The sequence below is a fragment of the Gekko japonicus genome, unplaced genomic scaffold (genome assembly GCF_001447785.1).
Source record: "Gekko japonicus isolate JY-2015 unplaced genomic scaffold, Gekko_japonicus_V1.1 scaffold2284, whole genome shotgun sequence".
NCBI lineage: Eukaryota > Metazoa > Chordata > Lepidosauria > Squamata > Gekkonidae > Gekko > Gekko japonicus.
The window spans coordinates 50,760-71,228 of NW_015161472.1; the positions used below are offsets into that span (position 1 = coordinate 50,760).

The 20,469-nt window shown below is 43.5% G+C and overlaps 1 protein-coding gene across 3 annotated transcripts in view; it reads left to right on the top strand.

The window, feature by feature from the left end:
- LOC107125686 (mitoferrin-1-like) overlaps window positions 1-19,293 on the top strand; it is a 43,088-nt gene extending 23,795 nt beyond the window's left edge. The window contains exons 2-4 of one of the 3 annotated variants that reach the window (XM_015429137.1): window positions 8,990-9,218; window positions 13,517-13,573; window positions 14,918-19,293. In XM_015429137.1, coding sequence (XP_015284623.1) covers window positions 8,990-9,218; window positions 13,517-13,573; window positions 14,918-15,438 — 807 coding nt within the window. In that variant the 3' untranslated portion in view covers window positions 15,439-19,293. The other 2 variants (XM_015429138.1, XM_015429139.1) reach the window with 2 other exon arrangements.
- The last annotated feature ends 1,176 nt before the right edge of the window (window positions 19,294-20,469 follow it).

Genomic DNA, 20,469 nt, shown 5'->3' on the forward strand with positions numbered 1-20,469 from the left:
AGAGGCAGGGCTACAGCCTTTGTGTTCTGAGGTGGGACTTAGGCGACACGGCCAATGGAAGCTGGGGGACCTTTTGATGGACAGCTCGACCCTCCAAACACTGTTGGTGCGCATTTTCTCTCCGCTGAGTGATGCAGCCTTTGTGTTCTGAGGTGGGACTTAGGCGACACGGCCAATGGAAGCTGGGGAAGCTTCTGACGGACAGTTCAACCCTCCAAACACTGTTGGTGCGCATTTTCTCTCCGCTGCGTGACGCTGCGTCTTACTCAGTTATATATAAGGGAGAGATGGGGCATCACAGCTGCTTCTCAGTTTTTTAAAAAAAGTCCTGTCAATTTCAATATTGATTTTTCCCCTTTGCCTGCCTTTCTGTTCCCTTTCATTCAATGAACTATCACTACAATGCACGCGCAAAAACTGAACTATGAGGATTTAAATGGATGGTGGTTGCTGGATGCTACTGCACACCTGCAATAGGGCAATTGCATAATTTTTGTAAAAAACATTGGACACCGCCCCTCACACGTCACAAGTGAGGTTCTACCCTGATTTAGAAATGTGCATTTTTTCCCATTGTAGCTGCAAAATAAATACACCGGAGGAAAAAGAATGATGCGTAAGGCGGTCACAGAATCTGAAGTCAAGATGAAAGGCTTGTTGTTGTTGTTCAGTCGCACAGTCGAGTCCGACTCTTTGCGACCCCATAGATCACATCACGCCAGGCCCTCCTGTTTTCAGTCGTCCTCCAGAGTTTGTTTACTGCTCTGAAAATCTTCAGTAAGACGTGCATGTATAATAGGTCTTTGTTTCTAGTAAGCGGGTGGGAGGGGGAGTTGATTGAATCCACTTTAGCTGCGTTCTCAGTTTTAAAAACATATTTTGCATCCATGTCATTGATAATTTGGTGATCTTCGCTTCTCAGGCCCTTATCTAAAGAAACAGTCCCTGGTCCTTATAAAGCCGCCTTATGCAGTCAGAGCACTATCCCATCTAACTCAGTAGTTTAGTTCTGTTTCAGTCATTTATTCTCTTGAGTTTATTCCGGAGCTAAAGGATCAAACCTTGGACTTCCTGCGTACAAATCCGGGTCTCAGGCACAGCAAGGTTTTCCCCAGCATCTGCTATCCAAGAACCAGGGTAGCACCTGGATCTTATCACGGCATAGGTGGGCAACAGGTAGATTTCCACAAGACTTTAATTGCTTTCCATTTGTCACAGACGTTTTGGTGAGGTTGAGTGGTTACAGTGTCAGACAAGGGCCTAGGATGATGCCGTTTGAATCCCTGCTCTGCGCCTGAAAGCTCCCTGGGTGACTTCGGGCTCTGTCAGAATCTCTCGGCCTAACCTGTCCTCTCAGGGTGGTTGTTGAGGGTTAAATGGAAGAGGGGAGAATGATGTGTGAAGCCACTTTGGGTCCTGATCAGGGAGAAAGGTGGGATATAAATAATAATTTTGAAATAGCCACCATTCTTGTGGCTGTAGGCATAAAGCTCCAGCTTGAGAGCCAGTGTGGGTGGGTGTAGTAGCGAGAGTGCTGGGTTTAGGCCAAGGAGACCAGGCTTCAGATGTTCCCTCCCCTGCCATGAAGGTCACTGAGAGAGCAGTCCTACCAGGTCTGTTCCAGACGTAAGGCTCCCTTTATTCAACGAGGCCTGCTCTTAGGAAACTGTTTCTAGGATTGTGGCTTTAGTGACCGTGGGCCAGTCACAATCTCTCTCTTTCTCTCTCCCCCTAGCCTACAACACAGGGCTGGGGTGAGGCTAAAATAGACGCAGGATGAATTGTGTACACTGCCCTGAGCTCTTGGAAGGAATCACAGTATACAAATGGATGTAATGTTGATAATGTCTTGGCTACTCAAATCAGCAGGATTGTAAAGGGGAGCCCATCCTAGATTCCCTTGGTATTTCTTTCTCTCTTGACTAACGTCAAGACTTCTTCCTTTAATCAGTTCCCGGCTCAGTATGCTGTGAGTTCTGCATGTCGGCCCTGTAGTACGGTTTCACCACTTCACATAAGTGGTGGCAATGGATTATAATTAGGAAGTGGCAATGGATTATAATTACAAAACACTTGATTAAGCAAGATCAGAAAAGGAAGACGGGGGGTGGGGGAGGGTACTGTGCTTGATATTTTTTCTTCTTCCCAGATCGGTTATGAGATGGAATGCAAGTATCAGTTTGCTTCCTGGTTCTTTTGAACTTGGCATAACACCTTTGCCTGCCACCCCCTGCTTTGGCAGTCATCCAGGACTGTAAGCTTTCTATGTGCTGTTACATGGTTCACAGTCCACCCAGGACAGCATAGGAGTAAGTATTGCAGACCAAGGGGCAACTTCTTTCTTTCAGGGTGATTCTGGTGAGACAGGATTGCTTCCCTGTAAGAGTTTTCATGGGCTCAGGGTCTCGTTTACACTCGTCCAGCCTTTACAAAGCACCAATGCATTACTAATTTCTACACCAGCAGTCTGTAGCCCTTGTGATAGCATGTTAATGAAGCATGCATATTCCTTGCACATGTGGCAGGCCACTTTATATACAAGGTTGTGAGCCTGTGCAATCACAAAACTCTTTGCTTTGCTGTGTTTAAATCAGGCCAGAGGAAAACAGCGGGATGTTTGGGTTTTTTTTCATCTTTATTTTACAATATTCATGTATCCTTTCAACCAAACCAAAGCCACTTAACAAGTAAAACGATCCGATATAATTTTAAATACAGGCAGTTTTTAAAAATACATACATCACTGTTAGAAACCTCTTATAAACAGCAGGCTCAGCTTTTTCATTAAATTTTTTTTCAAAATATTGACCCATTCCCACAGTTTTATAGAAGAACAGGAGGATCTTTGTAAGTGAGGGGGCAAGGTTGAAGGAAGGGACTGTTCCCATAACTTTGGGGCCACAGTCCAAAAGGCCATGTTCCTGTTGCTTGTAGCCTTCACTTTTGCACATGTTGGAGCAGGGCCACCATTGGTATGCGGGAGAAAACACATGGGAAGGTGCACCAGGCCTAGGGCTTCAAAGCCAGCACCACTTCCATTTAGTGCTAAGTTCTGGAAAGTCTGGAGGGTTCAGACCTTAATCCATCGCAGTTTGTCTCAAGCAGTGTAATTTCTCAGCCTTGGTCCTCTGTATGTAAAATGGTCATACTGGAGACATAAGGTTGTACATTTAAAGTGCTAGGGTTAGTGGCGTAAATGAGGAGAGGCAGGGTGTGGTAGGGAGGAGATAAGTTCAGCAGTAGGGGAAAAAAAGTCTGGTCTTTGTAGGATGAACCTCTGTAGAGATGTGCCAGTTCAGTTCTTATTTGCCTCTCAGAAACAAGTAAGAGGCTGTTTCTGCTTCATTACGACACCTGCAATGCAATCCTGTTTGGAGTTATAAGCACATTGAAATCAATGTATTTAGACTGATGTAAGTCTAAATCTAAGTCTAGGATAGCACTCATTGGTTAAGTAGGACCTGGTAGAAATCAGAGATCTCTGCGAAAAAGAAATTACTGAGGGGGTGGGGGGTGGGATTCAGACCAGCATGTGTTAATCCTTCCGCTCCTGCACTGTTTCACTGATCAAAAGTGACCCCCTCCCCTCCTCCCAGTACTGTGGCTAGCCATTTAAAGAGAAGCTGATGGTTGCCCATTTTTTGTTTCCCTTTAAAACCCTATAATGGGCAAGGAGGCAGGTTTCAGTTTGTGAATGCAGAGTTTTGAGCCCTCTCCCCAGGCAACTGTAATTGTCCTTAAAACAAGGCTCATGAGACAATTCGATCCCAGATCCCAGCATCTCATTTGACTTGATCCTTTGACTCTGACCATATGTATTGAAAAGCAGTCGATGTTCTTATTCTGTGGTTAATGAAAGGTCTAATATTTTAAACCTACTTCAGAGCTCCATGGGGTTGGGTGGATACTTGTCAGGTGCCCAAAAAGGTTTGTAATATGTGTTTTAAATTTAAATAATGGTGATTCCCGCTTTAGTGTATTTTGCTTGACTTGGCAGTGTTCTTGTTGCATAACTTGTTTTGAAAGAAACCTTGTCTAAACATTTCTTATACGGAAAACTCAAAATAAAAACACATTTTTCCAGCTAGAATGCTGAAATACAGTTGCTTCTTATTACTGTGTTGTCCCCCTTTCTACATGACCTCCATGAGGACTAGAAAAATTCTGCAATTTAGTGATGAACAACCCCCCCCCCAGCATCTTGAAGCCAAGATGGTGGCTGACTGGCTAGTAGAAGAAAAGTTTTTCTGAAATATTACAGAAGTCCGCCTTGTAAAGATCGCACACTACATACTGATCAGCATACCTTTCTGATTTCTTTCAAAATCTTGCTTTAAAGCAAGCAGTCCTGATTGTGCTGAGGCTGGTTGCTTTTGTTTCGCTGGTCCTATTTAACAAAAGATTTGGAAGCTGGCAATTTGGTGTTTATCCACTGTAATTCCTCTGTTAGATTTCTGGGGATTTTCAGCAAACAAGGTGGTGATCATCTTGGATTATATTTGCATGCTTTTCATCTTTTTAAAATAGGTGGTTATGTCAAAGTGGGATTTACTGTACATGGGTTGGTAAGAAACCCTGGATTTAAACCTTGCTGTTCCATGTAGGTAAACATTGAGCAGGCACAAGGAGGAGCTCCCGTTGCTTGGACAGGGCCATGGGGCCTGCACGGCCAGTTGCCCGACTCCAGAGTGGTTTTGCATTTTGAATCGGAATGCAGCTCTTCGAAGGAGAGTGCTTCACTGGGCTTGAGTAGACTTGCTAGGCCCATGGCTAGATTTCATAGCCGGTTGAACAGCCCACACCTGAACCAAGAGAGACAGCCCGAGGAACTGTGAAGCATCTGCTCTAAGGGAACTCTCTTGAACAGTTAAAGCAGAAAATGGCGACTTGAGGATAAGGAGTAACTTTGCTACTTGAGAGCTGGGCTGCCTCAGATACTCCATCTCTTGACCTGTGCTTGGTGACCTGAGGAAAATGTTGAATCTTCTTAGGTACAGAAACCCTAGAATAACTAAGTCAAGGGAAACTTCCTGAAAGGGTTACTCCTTGTTGAATCAATGTACACATCTAGAATTTTGAGGCAAGGACAACTGAATGTTTCCCATGGTTGGGGTGACCAGTCACTAAATGACTGCCTACCATGGGAGTTGGGTCTAATCACAAGATAGAGGGAGGTTCCAAAAATATTTGGGGTTTCCAAGCCAAGCATTCTTCTATGATGGAAGTAGAGATGTAAAATTTCTGGAAATTTTGAAACCATGGGGGGGGGGGTGTTACCCATTTGTTTTTGTTTTTTCTTTTCCCCTCAGGGGGAAAAACCAGAAATTTTGGAAAAAATTGAAACCTGTGTAATACTTTCCTGTCAAACCTAAACTTCTTTTACTGGTCGAACATCATAAAATGCATCATTAGTTAGCATGTACATTGTTAGCATATAATATTGTACTATTTAGCATAATTTATGGAATTTTAAAGTATAAATGCCATCATTTTCTATAAGGAAAGTTACAAGCATACCAAGTATTTTGAGACTGTTGTGAATTATCGTACCATATGCACATGGATCCTTAATTTTTGCCATTTGAGGTGGGGGGAAAAGTGTACGGTAAAAAGCAAATTCTGTAGTAATAGATACTGTTGCCAGCATGTTTGGATATTGAGCTTAACTTTATAACATTGAAAAATGCTGGTAAAAGGTAAAGGTTCCCTTGCTCGAAAGCCAGTCGAGTCCGACTCTAGGGTTGTGGTGCTCATCTCCGTTTCAAAGCCGAAGAGGCAGCGCTGTCCGAAGACGTTTCCATGGCCATGTGGCCGGCATGACTAAACACCAAGGCGCATGGCACGCTGTTACCTTCCCACCGAAGTGGTACCTATTTATCTACTTGCAATTTCTCGCTTTCGAACTGCTAGGTTGGCAGGAGCTGGAAGTAGAGATGGGAGCTCACTCCATCATGCGGCACCTGGGTCTTGAACTGCTGAACTACTGACCTTCCACAGGCTGCAGTTCAGCGTCTTAACCCCCTGGCCCACAGGTTAGGAACCACTGCCCTAATTGACACCGGCTGACTAGACAGATGGAGTCTCACTGGCCAAGTATTTCCACCAATAAAATAGGTCGTGTAAACTAAGTAACTGAAGAGGCCTACAGATGACACCACACTACAGTCATGACGCCTAGGAACTGAAGCTTCCAAAAACCTTGCCTGCGAGTAATTGGTAGATCTGTCCTTTGCGAAATTGTCTAAACCCATTTTAAAAGCTATCCAAGCTGGCTTTCATCATACCTTGTGGCAGTGAGCTTTGTAAACTAGTTGTGCGAGTTGTGAAACAGTGTTTTATCTTGGGTGTCCTGAGTCTACAGCCTGAGATGCAGTATGATGAGAGGGTAATGTAATTTTGCAAATAAGTTTAGTTTTTCTTCAATTAAAAAGCCCTTATCTCTCTAGCTTTTCCTCATTGGGAGGTACTTCAAAACCTGGACACAGAAGGGCTGTAGCTAGCATGGGGGCATATGGGGCGGCACCCCCTCCCAGAGTTTCAACACAGTATTCTCAATGTGGCTGGATGGTGGATTTATTTGAAGGCATTGTAGTACTAACTTCAGTCCTTTTCCTAATAAGCCCAAATATGGGATTTGTCTTTTTTCATTGCCATGGCACAATGAGATGATTCTTTTTTCCCTCCCATTCCGCTTCCACTGCTGTTCCTTGTTCTCCCTTGCAAGCCCGTCCAGATCACATTTATGTATGTGAAAAACTAGGATTTCGTTACCCCAGTGTGCTTCACTTCCATATTTTGAATTTCATGTGACATTTCTCTTTACCCATACACCAGTTTGCAAAGGTGGTGTTCGCCATCCAGAATGATGTAGTGTCATCTGCAGATCTGGCTCCTCCTCCTCTGGCTACAGGTCACATGAACATGTACAAAGTCAGACCATTTGTTCATCTAGCAATAATATCATCAGTATCTCTAAATCTCAGTGTGGTCCCATCTGTGGATATTTAGATACAGAGATTGGGCCCATGGACAGACAAGACAGATCTTTCTACAAGCTTGAGAAATCCCGGGGGCTGGAGGCTGCCAGGAGAATGGAAAGAAGAAATAGTGTGGGAGGGGGGATATAGGGAAAGTGAAGTAACCCCCCCCCCCAAGTCCTTGCAGGCTCCCCATTATGCAGTTGGGCCTGGCTTAGCTGTCAACATGTAACTGGGCCGGAGTTTTCCTGTGGAGAAATTGCTGGGGGGGGGGGGATGAAAGCTGAAAACAGGTGTAAAGGTAGGATGGCTGATGGGTGAGAAGGAGAGAAGGAAGCAGGATAAGAGAGGCTATGGGGGCTTTAAGGGAAAGAGGAAATGGTGGGGGCACGGAAAATGAGATCCCCCCCTACACAAGTCTTAACTGCTCCCCTGCTTGTTGTCTTCTAATTGGCAACAGGTCTCAGGCAGAGAGAATTTATTCCCAACAGCTGCTCCCATTCCTGAGATCCTTTAAACTGTAGGTGCCAACCAAAGCAATGGCCCACACATGAAACTATCAGTTTTAACAGCAGAAACACATTGAAATAAGACTCTTACTCTTTAAAGGCACACTGGAAAAAAAAAAGGAGTTTAAGTCAGGATTTGGAAAGGATAACTGGGATGGAGCTAAGTGAGCCTTCCTTGAGAGAGCATTTGACAACTCTGGGCCTGCAAAGGAGAAGGCTCTGCTGCTTGTGGGAGTACATTCTGCTTTCATCGATGGCTTGTGATGTATGGTGTTTTTTTTTTGTTAAATAATTTAAGTGTGTCCTGTTTTGGAACTCTTGAGCATGTGCCGTTGAGACACAGCGACTTGTTGATATTTTGTTTGTTGTTTACCTCTATTATGTGCTCTCTTCCGTTTTGATTTAGATCTTCAGATGATTTTCCTTAAGAAAAATGGGTTCAAGGATGGGGATTTTTCCCCATGAAAATGAAGGTCTCCTGTTGCGGGATGAGGTTAAAGATGAGTCTTTAGGACTGAATGTTGTTGCTGTGTCCCTCTTAGTACAGTCCTACATATGCTTATGATGTGTCTCCTTGTGTATGCAGAGCAGTCACCACTTTTCTCTGCAGCTTCTGTTGGGTTGAGCAGTGTTGAGGTCTGTGGAGTCTTAACGTGACTGAGCCTTGTCCTGTAACCTTCATTGACCTTGAGTCCGGAAACCACTCTTTGGTGGATTTTGGTGCAAGAGCGTATACCTGTCGTTTGACTGACTTGTAGTGCCCTCTGCTGACATGCGCTTGAAGTGCATGGGGACTCTACCCTAAGCGAAAGGGGGCTCAATGAAGGACATAGCTGGACTACTACCTGCCAATCTAGTTTCAGGTTAAAATGATCTGAGTTCTTGAGAGGTAATGTAGTTTATGCATAAGGAGTTGGAGTTTTATGGTGTCGAGTTTCAGGTCCTTCAGACCCAGACTGCTTGTATGACCTTGGGCAAACCAGCTTACAGTCTGTAAAATGGGCATAATGGTAGATTTGTGTACTTTGTATAAGGCTTTATATTCATGCAGTCTCTCTATTTTTATCATTTTTTAAAATTTGCACACTCTGTATAAGCTTTAAACTTGTGCAATCTCTCTCTTTTTGTATCCTGTTCCTCCTCCAGGGAGCTGGGGCATACATTGTTTTCTTCTCCGTTTTGTCCTCACAACAGTCTGGTTTAGTTGGTAGGGCTGAGAAACATAATGGACCCAAGCTCATCAAGTGAGCTTTGTGGCTAAATGATAGTTTGAACCACCCATGTACTAGTCCAGCACACTTAAACACCATATCACGCTTGCTCTGCATATTGAGGATAGTTCATAGGTTAGTGACAGAACATGGGCTCTGTTTGCAGGATGTCCCAGGTTCAATCACAAGAACTTGTGCCGTTCCTCCCACCCCACCAATCGGGCTTGAATATAAGGCTGGAGTGATTAATGAACACACTTATCCTTATACATTCTTCTTCTCTTTGTTACAGACAAGGATGCAGAGTTTGCAGCCTGACCCCAAAGCCCAGTACAACAGTGTCTTTGAAGCCTTGAAGAAGATTATCCACACTGAAGGCTTCTGGCGGCCATTACGAGGGATCAATGTCACCATGGTGGGAGCGGGCCCAGCCCACGCACTGTACTTTGCCTGCTACGAAAAACTGAAAAAGACTTTAAGTGACATTATTCATGATGGAGGGAACAGCCACCTGGCCAATGGTATATTGACAGCACCCAGGGTGTAATCCCCACCCTTTGCTCACTGCGTACTTTTCTTACGGTCTGACATCTTCAGTCTGCGTTTCTGGCTTCTAAAGAAAAAGACTCTGGGAAAAGACTATCCTTGGCAGCCTAGGCTTCTCTTTCCCACAGGCGCCTGCAGTGTTTAGATGCTCGTGTCTGAAGAATGCGGAAGATACGTAGTGTTAAAGATCCTCCGAAAAGTTAGATATTGGAAAGCATTTGACCATAAGTACCTTTTGAGTTGGGATTATTGGGACGTAGATACTTCAATGAGAGCATTCCAGTCAAACAAGCCTAGCGCAATGAGATCTCCAGGAAAATGGTTCTTAGGTCTAGCCTTTTTTGAAATCTGTTACCTGAGATTATTTCTAAATTTTATCAAGTTTGGCTGTTTTGGCATTAAGAATATCAGACCAGTCTTCTAAACTCAAGACAAAAAATTATCTAACCCAGTAGTTTGTTTGCAGCTTGAGGCAGTCAGATGCTTGTGGAACCTTACAAGCCTTTCCTTATGTCTATCACCTGGCATTAAGAGGTATATAATTTCTGTACATGGAGGTTATGTTTGGGATCCATGCTGGTATTAACCTCTGCTGGTAAACCTCTGCAACCACTATTTGAATACGTTCTCCAGTCTCCACCTTGCAATTCAGGAATTTTGTACTGAACAGTTTGTAATAAATAAATGTAATTGAAATATTGTTCTGTCTTTGTGTATGGTTGTGCATATATATATATTTATATTTATATTTATATATATATATGGTATTGTTTAATGTGCAGAAAGGTATATAACAAATACACAGAGCATGTTATGTGAGTGGTACCCTATCATCTGGATCTGTGGCAGCCAGAAGATGATGCCAGCTTGTGCTGGTTCCAGCCAAGACAGAAACCATATGCAGGCTGTATTCTCTGTATGCTGGAGGCTTCTTACCACCCCTGCATCACAGCTAGATGTGCCCAGAACTTGTCATGGGATGAAAGTTTTCTTGGGTCTGCTGCATTCTGAATGGTAAACCAGTCTGTGCACGACATGCTGCTGCCTATGCACCTCTTAGGTCTAACTGGTAAATCAACCAAGCAGTTAACTACAAGGAGGTTGTATCTAAGGCATTATGACAGAGGCTTCTCTCAGAGCTCTGAGTCAACGGGAGTTTCCTAAAGGCCAAACTAGATGATGTCTAGTCCCCAAGTTTGGTGTCCCCAAATTTGCCCCAGAGGATGTGCTGCCATTTTGTAGTGTTCCCACTAGGAAACTCCTTTTAACAGTGTTGTGAGGGGAACTTATTCTGGTTGGGACCACTGCAGCATTGGGGGGGGTCTCCTGCCACCCCCCTGTGTCATTTTTCTGACCTGAAATAGCATTGGATGGGGCTTTATTTGCAGTCAACAGTCCTCCCCCTGCACCATTTAGGTCAGAAAAAAACAGCACGGGAAGGCAAGAGCTCCTCCATCACCCACACTGCAGTGGTCCCAACCAGAACTGAGCCCCTGCAGTGCTGTTACAAGGACTTCCCATTTCAGCGTGTCCCCAGGCCAAAGTGGGGTCTCTATCTCATCTACTTTGGTGCCAAATCTCTTTCACTCTATAGAGAGTAGGGTGGGTGGAATGAGTTCCAATTTGGCTGTTGTGCCAAATTGGTTTTTGAATTCAGGTTTCTCAAACCTGAAGATTTTAATTGCACACTGAGTGAGAGGTGGGGGGTAGATGAGAGAGGGGGAGCTATGCAAGCACAGTACCAGCTTCATTCATGCCTGTTGAACTCACCTGCAAAGCATGGCTGTGTGTAAACAGATGTCTGAAGCAAGAATGTTGGAAGCAGGTTCAGGTGAAGCTGTTGCATGATGTCACACTGTGAAGGTGGTCTCCATCTAGCAGTTTGTTTTGTGCTTTATTCTGTGTGTGAGTGACATGCACTGTGTGGAATGTAATACCAGTACCACAGTATATGTTCATATTATTGCAACACCTGACTTCAGATTTATACAACTTTTGAGTAAAGTATTTGTATAGCTTTGGCTTTAAGAAAACCCCAACAGTTAATCCATGCCTTAGTTCATTGAGTTGGATCCAGTGTAAAGATCCATTTCAACTGGAGATCCTGGTGATTGAACTGGGGACTATTTGCATGCCAAGCTACTACTACACAGTTGAGGTGGAACCCTCCTGCGGTGTGTGTGGCTGGCGAGTAAGTCCAGGTTCACACATGCAAGAAAGTGGTAGAATGGAGTGGACAATTCCAGGCTGCAGATGGAGGATCATATTTTGGAATGTTCTTTGATAAAAACTCCATGCAAATAGAAATCCAGCTTGGCAAGCAAAGATAAGGGAGAGAATCCTTGTCCCTGATGTGCTAGTTTTCTATCTGCATGGAGTTTTTATTTTGTATAAAACGGACATTTAAAGATGAAACCCATCACCTGTGGCCTGCGCTACTACAGTCCATTCCATTACTTCGGTCTCCTTCATATGTGAACCGGGTCTAAGGAATTCTTACCTTTCACCACATGATGGTGCATGTGCGCAGCCCAAGGTGAGTACATCCCATTTGAACAACCTGTACCTCCTGATTTTGGTTGCGAATACATCATATGATCTGTTCCCAAGGGCTTTTGTGCATGCAGGTAGTCGTCCCGTTTCAGTAGAGACCCAATATGATATAGTGCAGTGATGGTGAACCTTTTAGAGACCGAGTGCCCAAAACCCACTTATTTATTGCAAAGTGCCAACTCGGCAATTTAACCTGAATACTGAGGTTTTACTTTAGAAAAAACCACTCATACATTAACTTAAGATGATCCAAGCAAAGTAAGGAAAGCAGTCCCAAATGCTTTCATTTACTTAAAATTATTTGGCAGAGAATTCGACACTTTAATGATGGTCTGGGCCTGGCTGGGGCGATGGCACGCCTGCCCACAGAGAGGGCTCTGAGTGCCACCTCTGGCACCTGTGCCATAGGTTTGCCACCACTGATATAGTGGTTGGAGTGTTGCATTAGGACTGGGGAGACATGGATTGAAATCTTCAGTCAGCCCTGAGGCTTGCTTGGGAGACCTTGGGCCAGTATCTCCCAACCTCCCCTCCCTCCGGAGTTATAGTGGGCATACAGTGGGGGAGGGGGAAGCCTGAGCTCCTTGGAGAAAGGGTGGGATTACAGGGGATTGGGGGATTTTTTTGCAGCTGTTGGTTGGATTAGTTTAGTTTCTATGGGACAGGATGTGACTGCCCTTGCAGAATTCTGCTTAATTAGACATTTAATGATGCATCTCCTTGGAGGATAGTTGCACATTTATTTAAGGCCAAAACCAGAGAAGACTGGGAGATCCTATCTCTTTTTAGAGCTAATTTTAGCATGAGGGATTGGTTAGTTATGATCAGTGACCTGGTACCCAGGGAGAGGGGAGTAAACTCTTCTTTTCACCTGTGGCTGATATTAACATTTATGGGTCTCCTGTAATTTCATTTCTTTTGAACCCTAAGAATGACAGTTTTATCTAGCATTCCTTTTAGCATGGAATAGAATTGTTCTCCCTCTCTTTCCAATTGATGCACCAAGTTTGGATGGGATAGCATTTCTAGGAACAAAACACTGAAGTCATTCTTCTTAGTTTTCCATTTAATATTTTATTTCTGAGGGTGGTATTGGATGAAAAAGGCATTTGGTGGTGGTTTGGCCTCTAAATAAACTTGTGGTATCACAAGGTAATACTTATTGGAGGGGACTACTTTGTGTTACAAAACTCCACTGGGTGTGAAATGAGTTTTCTAATAACTGACCTGGCTGTGAGTCACATATTTGTTTTCATTGTACTCATAAAGATGTAACTTATGAATGCTCATTAAAAAGCCAGGGATGCCTGCAGCTTCCTGTTTTGAGTACACTCTTAGTGGAAGGCCCAGGTTTGCTGTCTCATAATGAGTGAGATTATGCATTTGTAGGTATGTAGAAACATATCAAGCCGCTTCATCCTGAGTAGATCACTGGTCTTTGGTAGTCCAGTTTTGTTTGTCCTCATAGCAGCTCTTGAAGGACTTCCCCAGCCCTGTAGAGCTGTAACTGGAGATAACAGGAGACTAAACCAGAGACCATGGGGTGAACCGTCTCGTATTTGGAGCTTGAGTTTTTATAAAGAACGGTGCTTTTCCCTCTTACTATGCAATGGGTTGCACAAGCAGATTTTACGTTCAGAATTTTACACTCAGAAGTCTGCCGAAGGATTGATTGGTCAAGGAGTTCATTGTGAAAGGGGACTTTTTGTCTGTCTTTCAGGAGTAGCGGGAAGCATGGCCACCCTCCTACATGACGCTGTTATGAATCCAGCTGAAGGTAACACCGTAGGGGACGGCTAGTCCCGTGGGGTTGAACAGAGGCAAAGGGGAGCAGAACTATCTGGAGCTCTTTAAGAAGCATACTGGTAGCACTTCAAGTGTTCAGCTATATTATCTCCCAACAAACCTAATTATAACAGAACCTAGAAATAATAAGAAGAGATTGGATTTATACCCCGCCCTTCACTCGGAGTCTCAGAGCGGCTTACAAACTCCTTTCCCTCCCCTCCCCACAACAGACACCCTGTGAGGTGGGTGGGGCTGAGTGACACAAACTGCTCTTTTTCAAGGACAGCTGTGCCAGAGCTTGTGACTGACCCAAGGTCACGTCAGCAGGTGCAAGTGGAGGAGTGGGGAATCAAACCCGGTTCTCCCAGATTAGAGTTTGCACACTTAACCACTACACCAAACTGGCTCTTAGTTAGACTGGTAATATCCTGCATTGCAAGAATTGAGGGAGTGAGGAAAGAAGGGCACTTGGGCTTAGACAGCAATGGGTACCTGAGTCTTCCTGGCTTTGCAAGCTCCCAAATTGCTTTTAGAAAGGGCATCAGTTAGACCGAGCAGGCATAGGCTTCAGTGCATCCCAGCCCTTAGCACATTTTGCATATGCCTGGGATGAATAATACTTATTTCCGAGTGAACAGATACCTGGATGGGCCAGGCTAGCCCTATCCCAAGCTAAGCGGAGTCAGCCTCAGTGAGTACTTGAATGGGAGACCACCAAGAAATTCCAGGGTTGCTGTGCAGAGGCAGGCAGTGGCAAACCACTTCTGTTTGCCTTACTGGGTCACCTAAGTCCCAGTAAGGCACACATTGCCTTACTGGGCCACCTAAGTCAGACTGCACTTTCCGCCGCCAAATTTCCCCGATTCTCCTTTTCCTGTTGCAGTCAGTCTCAACGTTTGCCTCTCACCGCTGGTGCGAAGGTAGCACTGGGCATGAACACAGCTTGTTTGCTGTGCTCGCACACTCCCTCCCTTGTGTGGAGCAGGATAGACAGCGTTCTGGTTTCAGAAGGTGTAAACCCAGATGCACATGTTCAGGCAAACCAGAGTCTGTTTCCTCCCTAGCATGCCATGATACTGTGGGGTTTTGATGTGAGTCTTCCCAGACCAGGATGCAGTTGATCGCACCCAAGAGGTGGGATGGAGGGAGCATGCGAACTCCACAAGCAAGCTGTGTTCATGCCAGCAGTGAATTGATGGGGCTGTTCTGACGTCCGAATGCAGCTTGTGACTTGAAACTAACTTGGCTCCTCTTATGTTTCTTACTTTTCCTGCCATCCTGGCTTGGGACCTGCCTGATTTCTTCTTTTGTGGCTGCCTGCCACTTTGACCAGTGGTGAAGCAGCGGATGCAGATGTACCATTCTCCGTACAAGACAGTCTTGCAGTGTGTCAGGACACTGAGAAGGACTGAGGGGCTGGGGGCCTTTTACCGTAGCTATACCACCCAGCTCACCATGAACATCCCGTTCCAGGCCATCCACTTCATCACCTATGAATTCATGCAGGAGCAGATCAACCCTCAGCGACAGTACAACCCTCAAACGCACATTGTCTCGGGAGCTCTTGCTGGGGCTGTTGCAGCGGCAGCCACAACTCCTCTGGATGTCTGCAAGACTCTCCTCAACACTCAGGAAAACATGGCCTTAAGTTCTGTGAACATCAGTGGGCACCTCTCAGGAATGGCCAACGCATTCAGGACAGTGTACCAGCTGGGGGGTGTCGCTGGGTATTTTAAGGGGGTTCAAGCGCGAGTGATATACCAGATGCCTTCAACTGCCATTTCCTGGTCTGTGTACGAATTCTTCAAGTACTTTCTTACAAAACGTGAGGCAAACAAAAAAACGCCATGTTGATAAAGCTGGCATTGTAGCAGCGGCCCCAGAATTGCCAAGACAGACACCTTGTGTGCAAATTCTCCTGGCACTGTTTGTCAATTTGGAAGGTTTCTGGTAGATTCATCGCCATGTTCCATTTTAGATTTTGAAGTTCATTTTCTCTCCTCCCCCTTTTGGCTAAACCAAATTGTGTAAGGTCTGTTTTTTAAAAACAACAATACAAGTATTTATAATTTTATTTCAGTTTGATAAACTGTGATACAGAGTTGTAAAAGAGTATGTTGTTTCTTCACTGGAATGCTTTTGACTGCCCAGAAAGATTTCTGGGGGATTGCTTTTTTTAAAAAAAACCAAACACACACAAAGATAAAGCCTTTAATTGAACAAAGTTTATATAGCGAAATCGTGTAATATAAATAGATGGATAATATTTATCCTTTATTTTTCTATGTAGTTAGTTGGGTGGCTTGAAAAGTGTGGCAGCTGATGACAGAGTGGTGGGGTTTTTTTTGGAAGTACTTAATTGTTTTGCAGTAACCAGGAGCGCCATTTCCTGGTTTTCCTGAACCAGAAGATGTTTTAGCTCTATATTGTAGTGGCAATGAAGTCCTCCATCCCACAAAGTGCTTAGATGCATGCTCTGAACACCCAGCTTTAAAAGATCTTGATGCCAGCAAGACTCTGGAGTCCCAAGAACCTGTCTGAGATGAGAATCTTATCCCTACAACTACGTCAAGATCAGTGGCTGCTTTGGGAAATCTCTTCCAGTGGTTTGCATAACAGAGCAGAGAACTACTTCTAAGCATATTTTAGGAAAACACTTAAAGGTACATTAAAAAACCTCCAATTCTGAGCAGGTTTTGTGACTTTTAATTTATTCCTTCTCACAAAGTCCCCAGCCTTGCTTTGCACATAACCTAACTGTCATGCACAAGGAAGTCTCTTGCACTAGTGTGTATAAATTAACACTGACTGCCAAGTGTTTTGCAGGAGCGGGGCATCAGTTTACATTTCTGAAGAATGCTCAAGTTGAGTTGCTTATAGGTTTGTTTTTGAAAAAATAAAGGACTGACCAGGGGAGACAGCTGTTAGCTGCAGTGCAGTGCGGCAATCAGGCCTTGGAAAACCGAAGCCTTAAAACGGGAAAAGAAAGTCAAAATCTATTCCAAGCCAAAAGTCAGCAATATCTGCTGTCAGCCATCTGAACTGTACAAATGAAGGTGTGCAGAAGGGGTTTTAGGTCTTGTGTGATAGCTTTGTTTTTTGCTGCTGTGAAACTTTATGCTTTGTGTGGTGTCCAGGGGAAGGGTTCATCAAATCAACATGCACAAATACATAGGTTCACTTTCCCCGTGTTATGACATCATGGCACAAATGTCGTCTAATTCCTGGTTCTACATCCTTGATTGCTGTTTATGAAAACATCCATGGTGTAATAACATGGTGTGAGTGACCCTAGCACATATGGGCTTTACAGAGAAGTCCTATGCCAGGGAGAAGACTGGTTGAGTAGAACTCTTAATTCTGCCTTGAAGCGACTCATGATCCAAAATCTCTGGAGTCACCCTGATGCCAATGAGGCTATAAAATGAATTGGATTCATGCTTCAGCTTCCATGTTGATGGGAGTTCTAATCTGAAACTGTAGTATGTCGTATACTATTGTCTAAGAGGCAGTTGCTATTATACCTAAAAACTGTTCACCATTGCTAAATTGTTCAGAAAGTACACCAGGTATTTTCCCCCCGATGCTTGTATCTTTATTTTATTTTCAGATTGTGTACAATTGATAGAATTGTTTTCCTGTGTGTGTGTGTGAGAGTGTGTGTGTGTGTGCACATGCTTGCAAAGAAAGGGTCTCTTTCTTAGCAGAGTCTTACAACAGCAAAAAGAAGAGGAGGTGTGATTTGCATTGGCAAGACATCACTTGAATTTCTAAACAACTTTATCATCTCTCTTGTCCTGTTTTTCTCAGTAGATAGATGTGAAACGGAAAGATTATTGTTGCCAATCTTGCAGTAAAAACAAGGTTGTGTTTTTTTTTTAAGTGAATGACTTCCATGCGACTGATGGTTTTATTCAAGCCAGGTACTGCTTGAATCCAGCCGTTGAGGTTCCTGTGCATTGTATTTAGTTTCTGAAATGGTGCCCTCGACATTGAGCACCAGACTGTAAATGCAGGATACAGGCTTATAAGCAAAACCAGCCAGCATCTGCAGATTCCCTTATCCTTGAATGACTGGATTGTCAAGGCAGCAAATGCTGCTATGTGAGGTTATAAACAAGGCTACCAAAGTGTCCTATCTTTGGTTGGGCAAATGAAATGACTGTGACACTACTATTTAAATCTGAATGGCTATGTATTGGGGTCTGCAGCCTGGTCTTTATTCAGTTGAAAATAGACATTAAATTCCCAGTCTCTTTAGAGCCAGTATCTGTAATACTGATCATAGTATTGTAGCTTTTCAGAGGTTCTAGGTAGAAACAAAAGATGTTCTCATGGACTGGGCAAGAATATATCTTGCTTTTGAGGATTGAATTTGAGTCAGTTTTTGTAAACTGTCCATCAGGAAACATAGCAAAGTCCTTGAACATTTAAAAGAAAAAAGCCTTGCAGACTAGGGAGCATCAGCTCAGCATGCGAGTCTTCCATATGTAGGGATTTGTTTTTTGAAAGCCTGAGAGCTTGAACATACCCAGCAGACTTTTTCCCTGTCTTTGAACAGCTGGTCTTTGAGCTATATCACAACCTGATTTTCAAAGTCTTACCAGTTTCTATAGCAGTTTGCCAGGTTGGAGTGGGGAGGTGCAACTTTTGTATTTAGATTGCACCCCACTGGCTGTTTTACATGTGCCTGGGTCAGATCTGCATTTGAGAATGGATCAGCTGCTGTGGTCCAGAGTGGGGAGCTGCAGTTCCTGGATGGAAGATTAATGGAAACTACACATTACACTGCTTCTGGGTCTGCCCTGAGTCCTGTTAAGACCAGATGTGACCTGGAAGTTGTGTGCCGAAATGAAATTTGCTGGCATTGATTATGATTAGGAATGTGGGGAGGGGGCTTAGGCCTCCCCTCCTGTGCCGTTTGCGTGACCTGAAAAAGCCCTGGGGAGCTTCTGTTTGCCCTTTTTGGGGGCAATCTTCCATCAGTGTGCATAAGTTTCCCCAACAGGACAGATAGTTTCAGGTGGGGAAAACGGTGTGTGTGGCGGGGCTTAAAGTCCTCCCTTCATACCACGGCCCTAATCCAAATCAGGGCTCTGCACTTATACAGGCACTTAATTTCCCAAAATACTCATTCCCATTTGAAAGTGCTGTTTGCTTTTCCTGTAATATAGATCTTGGGATACTTCATCAACTAGAATGACCTTAGTGACTTCTTAGTATTTCCTAAAGGAAGCCTCTGGAGAGGAATTCTAGTAGCCCAACTCTGGTGGTCCAGAATTCTGGATTATCACATTTTAACTCTGAATGTGTGGCACTCCTGTTTATTTCTAATAGATATGCATTAATGTTTTAATTGCTGGATCTTCAGTTTGAAGCACATTATAAAGTCATGTCAGGGTGCAACTTATCTTGGCTGGGAATTCTCCAGCAAGACACAAAAATATACCACTTAAAATGTATTTGAAAGAGGTTTAAAAACATAACACATAGAAGCACACTCATTGCTGCTTTGCCTGCTGAAACCGCACATTATTTTTTGGATGAGGATTTTTTTTTTTAACGTTTGCTGTTTTTAAAATTGCCTTTTAATGAATTTACCAATGTCAGCTTCTTAAAAAGAATGTTTGGTAGGGCTGAAAGGTGAGTTTCTCAAATGCTGCTACAGTTATAACACTGGATTTCCTGAAATAAATGATTGAATCTGTTTACCAGAATCATGCCAGTCTGTGTGTTTTTTAATCACTTGCAATAGAAATTAATTTGAGTGGTAGGGAATTTGGGTGTGGGGGGGAATGGTAGTTTAGGAGCTATGCTGTAGTTCTGCAGATGTTTCACTTTCATGCATAGGGCCATTATTATTTGTTACTTCATACATTTATTGTAATCTGCCTTGAGTCTGTGAGAAAGGCAGGTTATAAATTTTAACTTATTGATAACGCTAATATTCTTTTGAGACAGCCAGTTTTAAAATTCAGGAAGACAAAACAAGAGGAAGTATAAAATTGCCTCCGTCCATTAGTTGTCTTCTCAGGAATGGCTGGTATGAGCTTCTTGTCTCTCTTGCCTCCCCCTCATGGCACAGGTCTTGAAGTAGTTCCAAGGAAAGTGGTGGAAGGGCTGCCTCAGCTATTTTCTCTTAAGCCCTAGGTGGTCCCTTCAGGAATTAGAGGAAGCATGTGAAGGACAAAGCATCAGAAGATGATAAAGAAGTTGGTCACTTTCTCTTAGGACCACTTCACACATTAAAAGATTTCTATTTGACCAGAACATCCTCTCAATCTGTTCTGCCGGTGGCAAAGCTATCCTGTGTTAGAAGGCTGCACTGTGAGCAGAGTGTGGGATCCAGCCCCATGTAGAGATGTAAAATTTTTGGAAATTTTGAAGCTCGGAAAAAAACCCGTTTTTCCCCCCAGGTTTTTTTGGGAAAAAATGGAAATTTTCAGAAAAATTGAAAAAAATGCTACATTAGCACTTCTTTTGTCTTTTCTAGATTGAAAGTCATTCTGTTACTTTAGGAACATAAAATATGACTATGGACATTTTTACTTGGCATGAAATTATCACAACTAGCATATTAAAAATATAGTGTATCCAAACAGTTATTACAAACAGAATACCCGCCCACATGCAAAAACAAAACTGAAACCTTTTTCTTTTCTCGTGGAATGAAAAGAAACAATAGCACCTCCTAAAGGAAGAAATGCATCTTGTTCTTGCATTGGAGAGTTCAGTTTGTAACCTAGGACTTGCTTGTCCTTAATGCACAGAAATTAGATCAATCTGATACCATATATATATATATATGTTAGAAATGATTTGGAAAATATTTGAACACCTTGTCTTAAAATATTTTATTCATCACGTTAAAATAAAACATTCCAT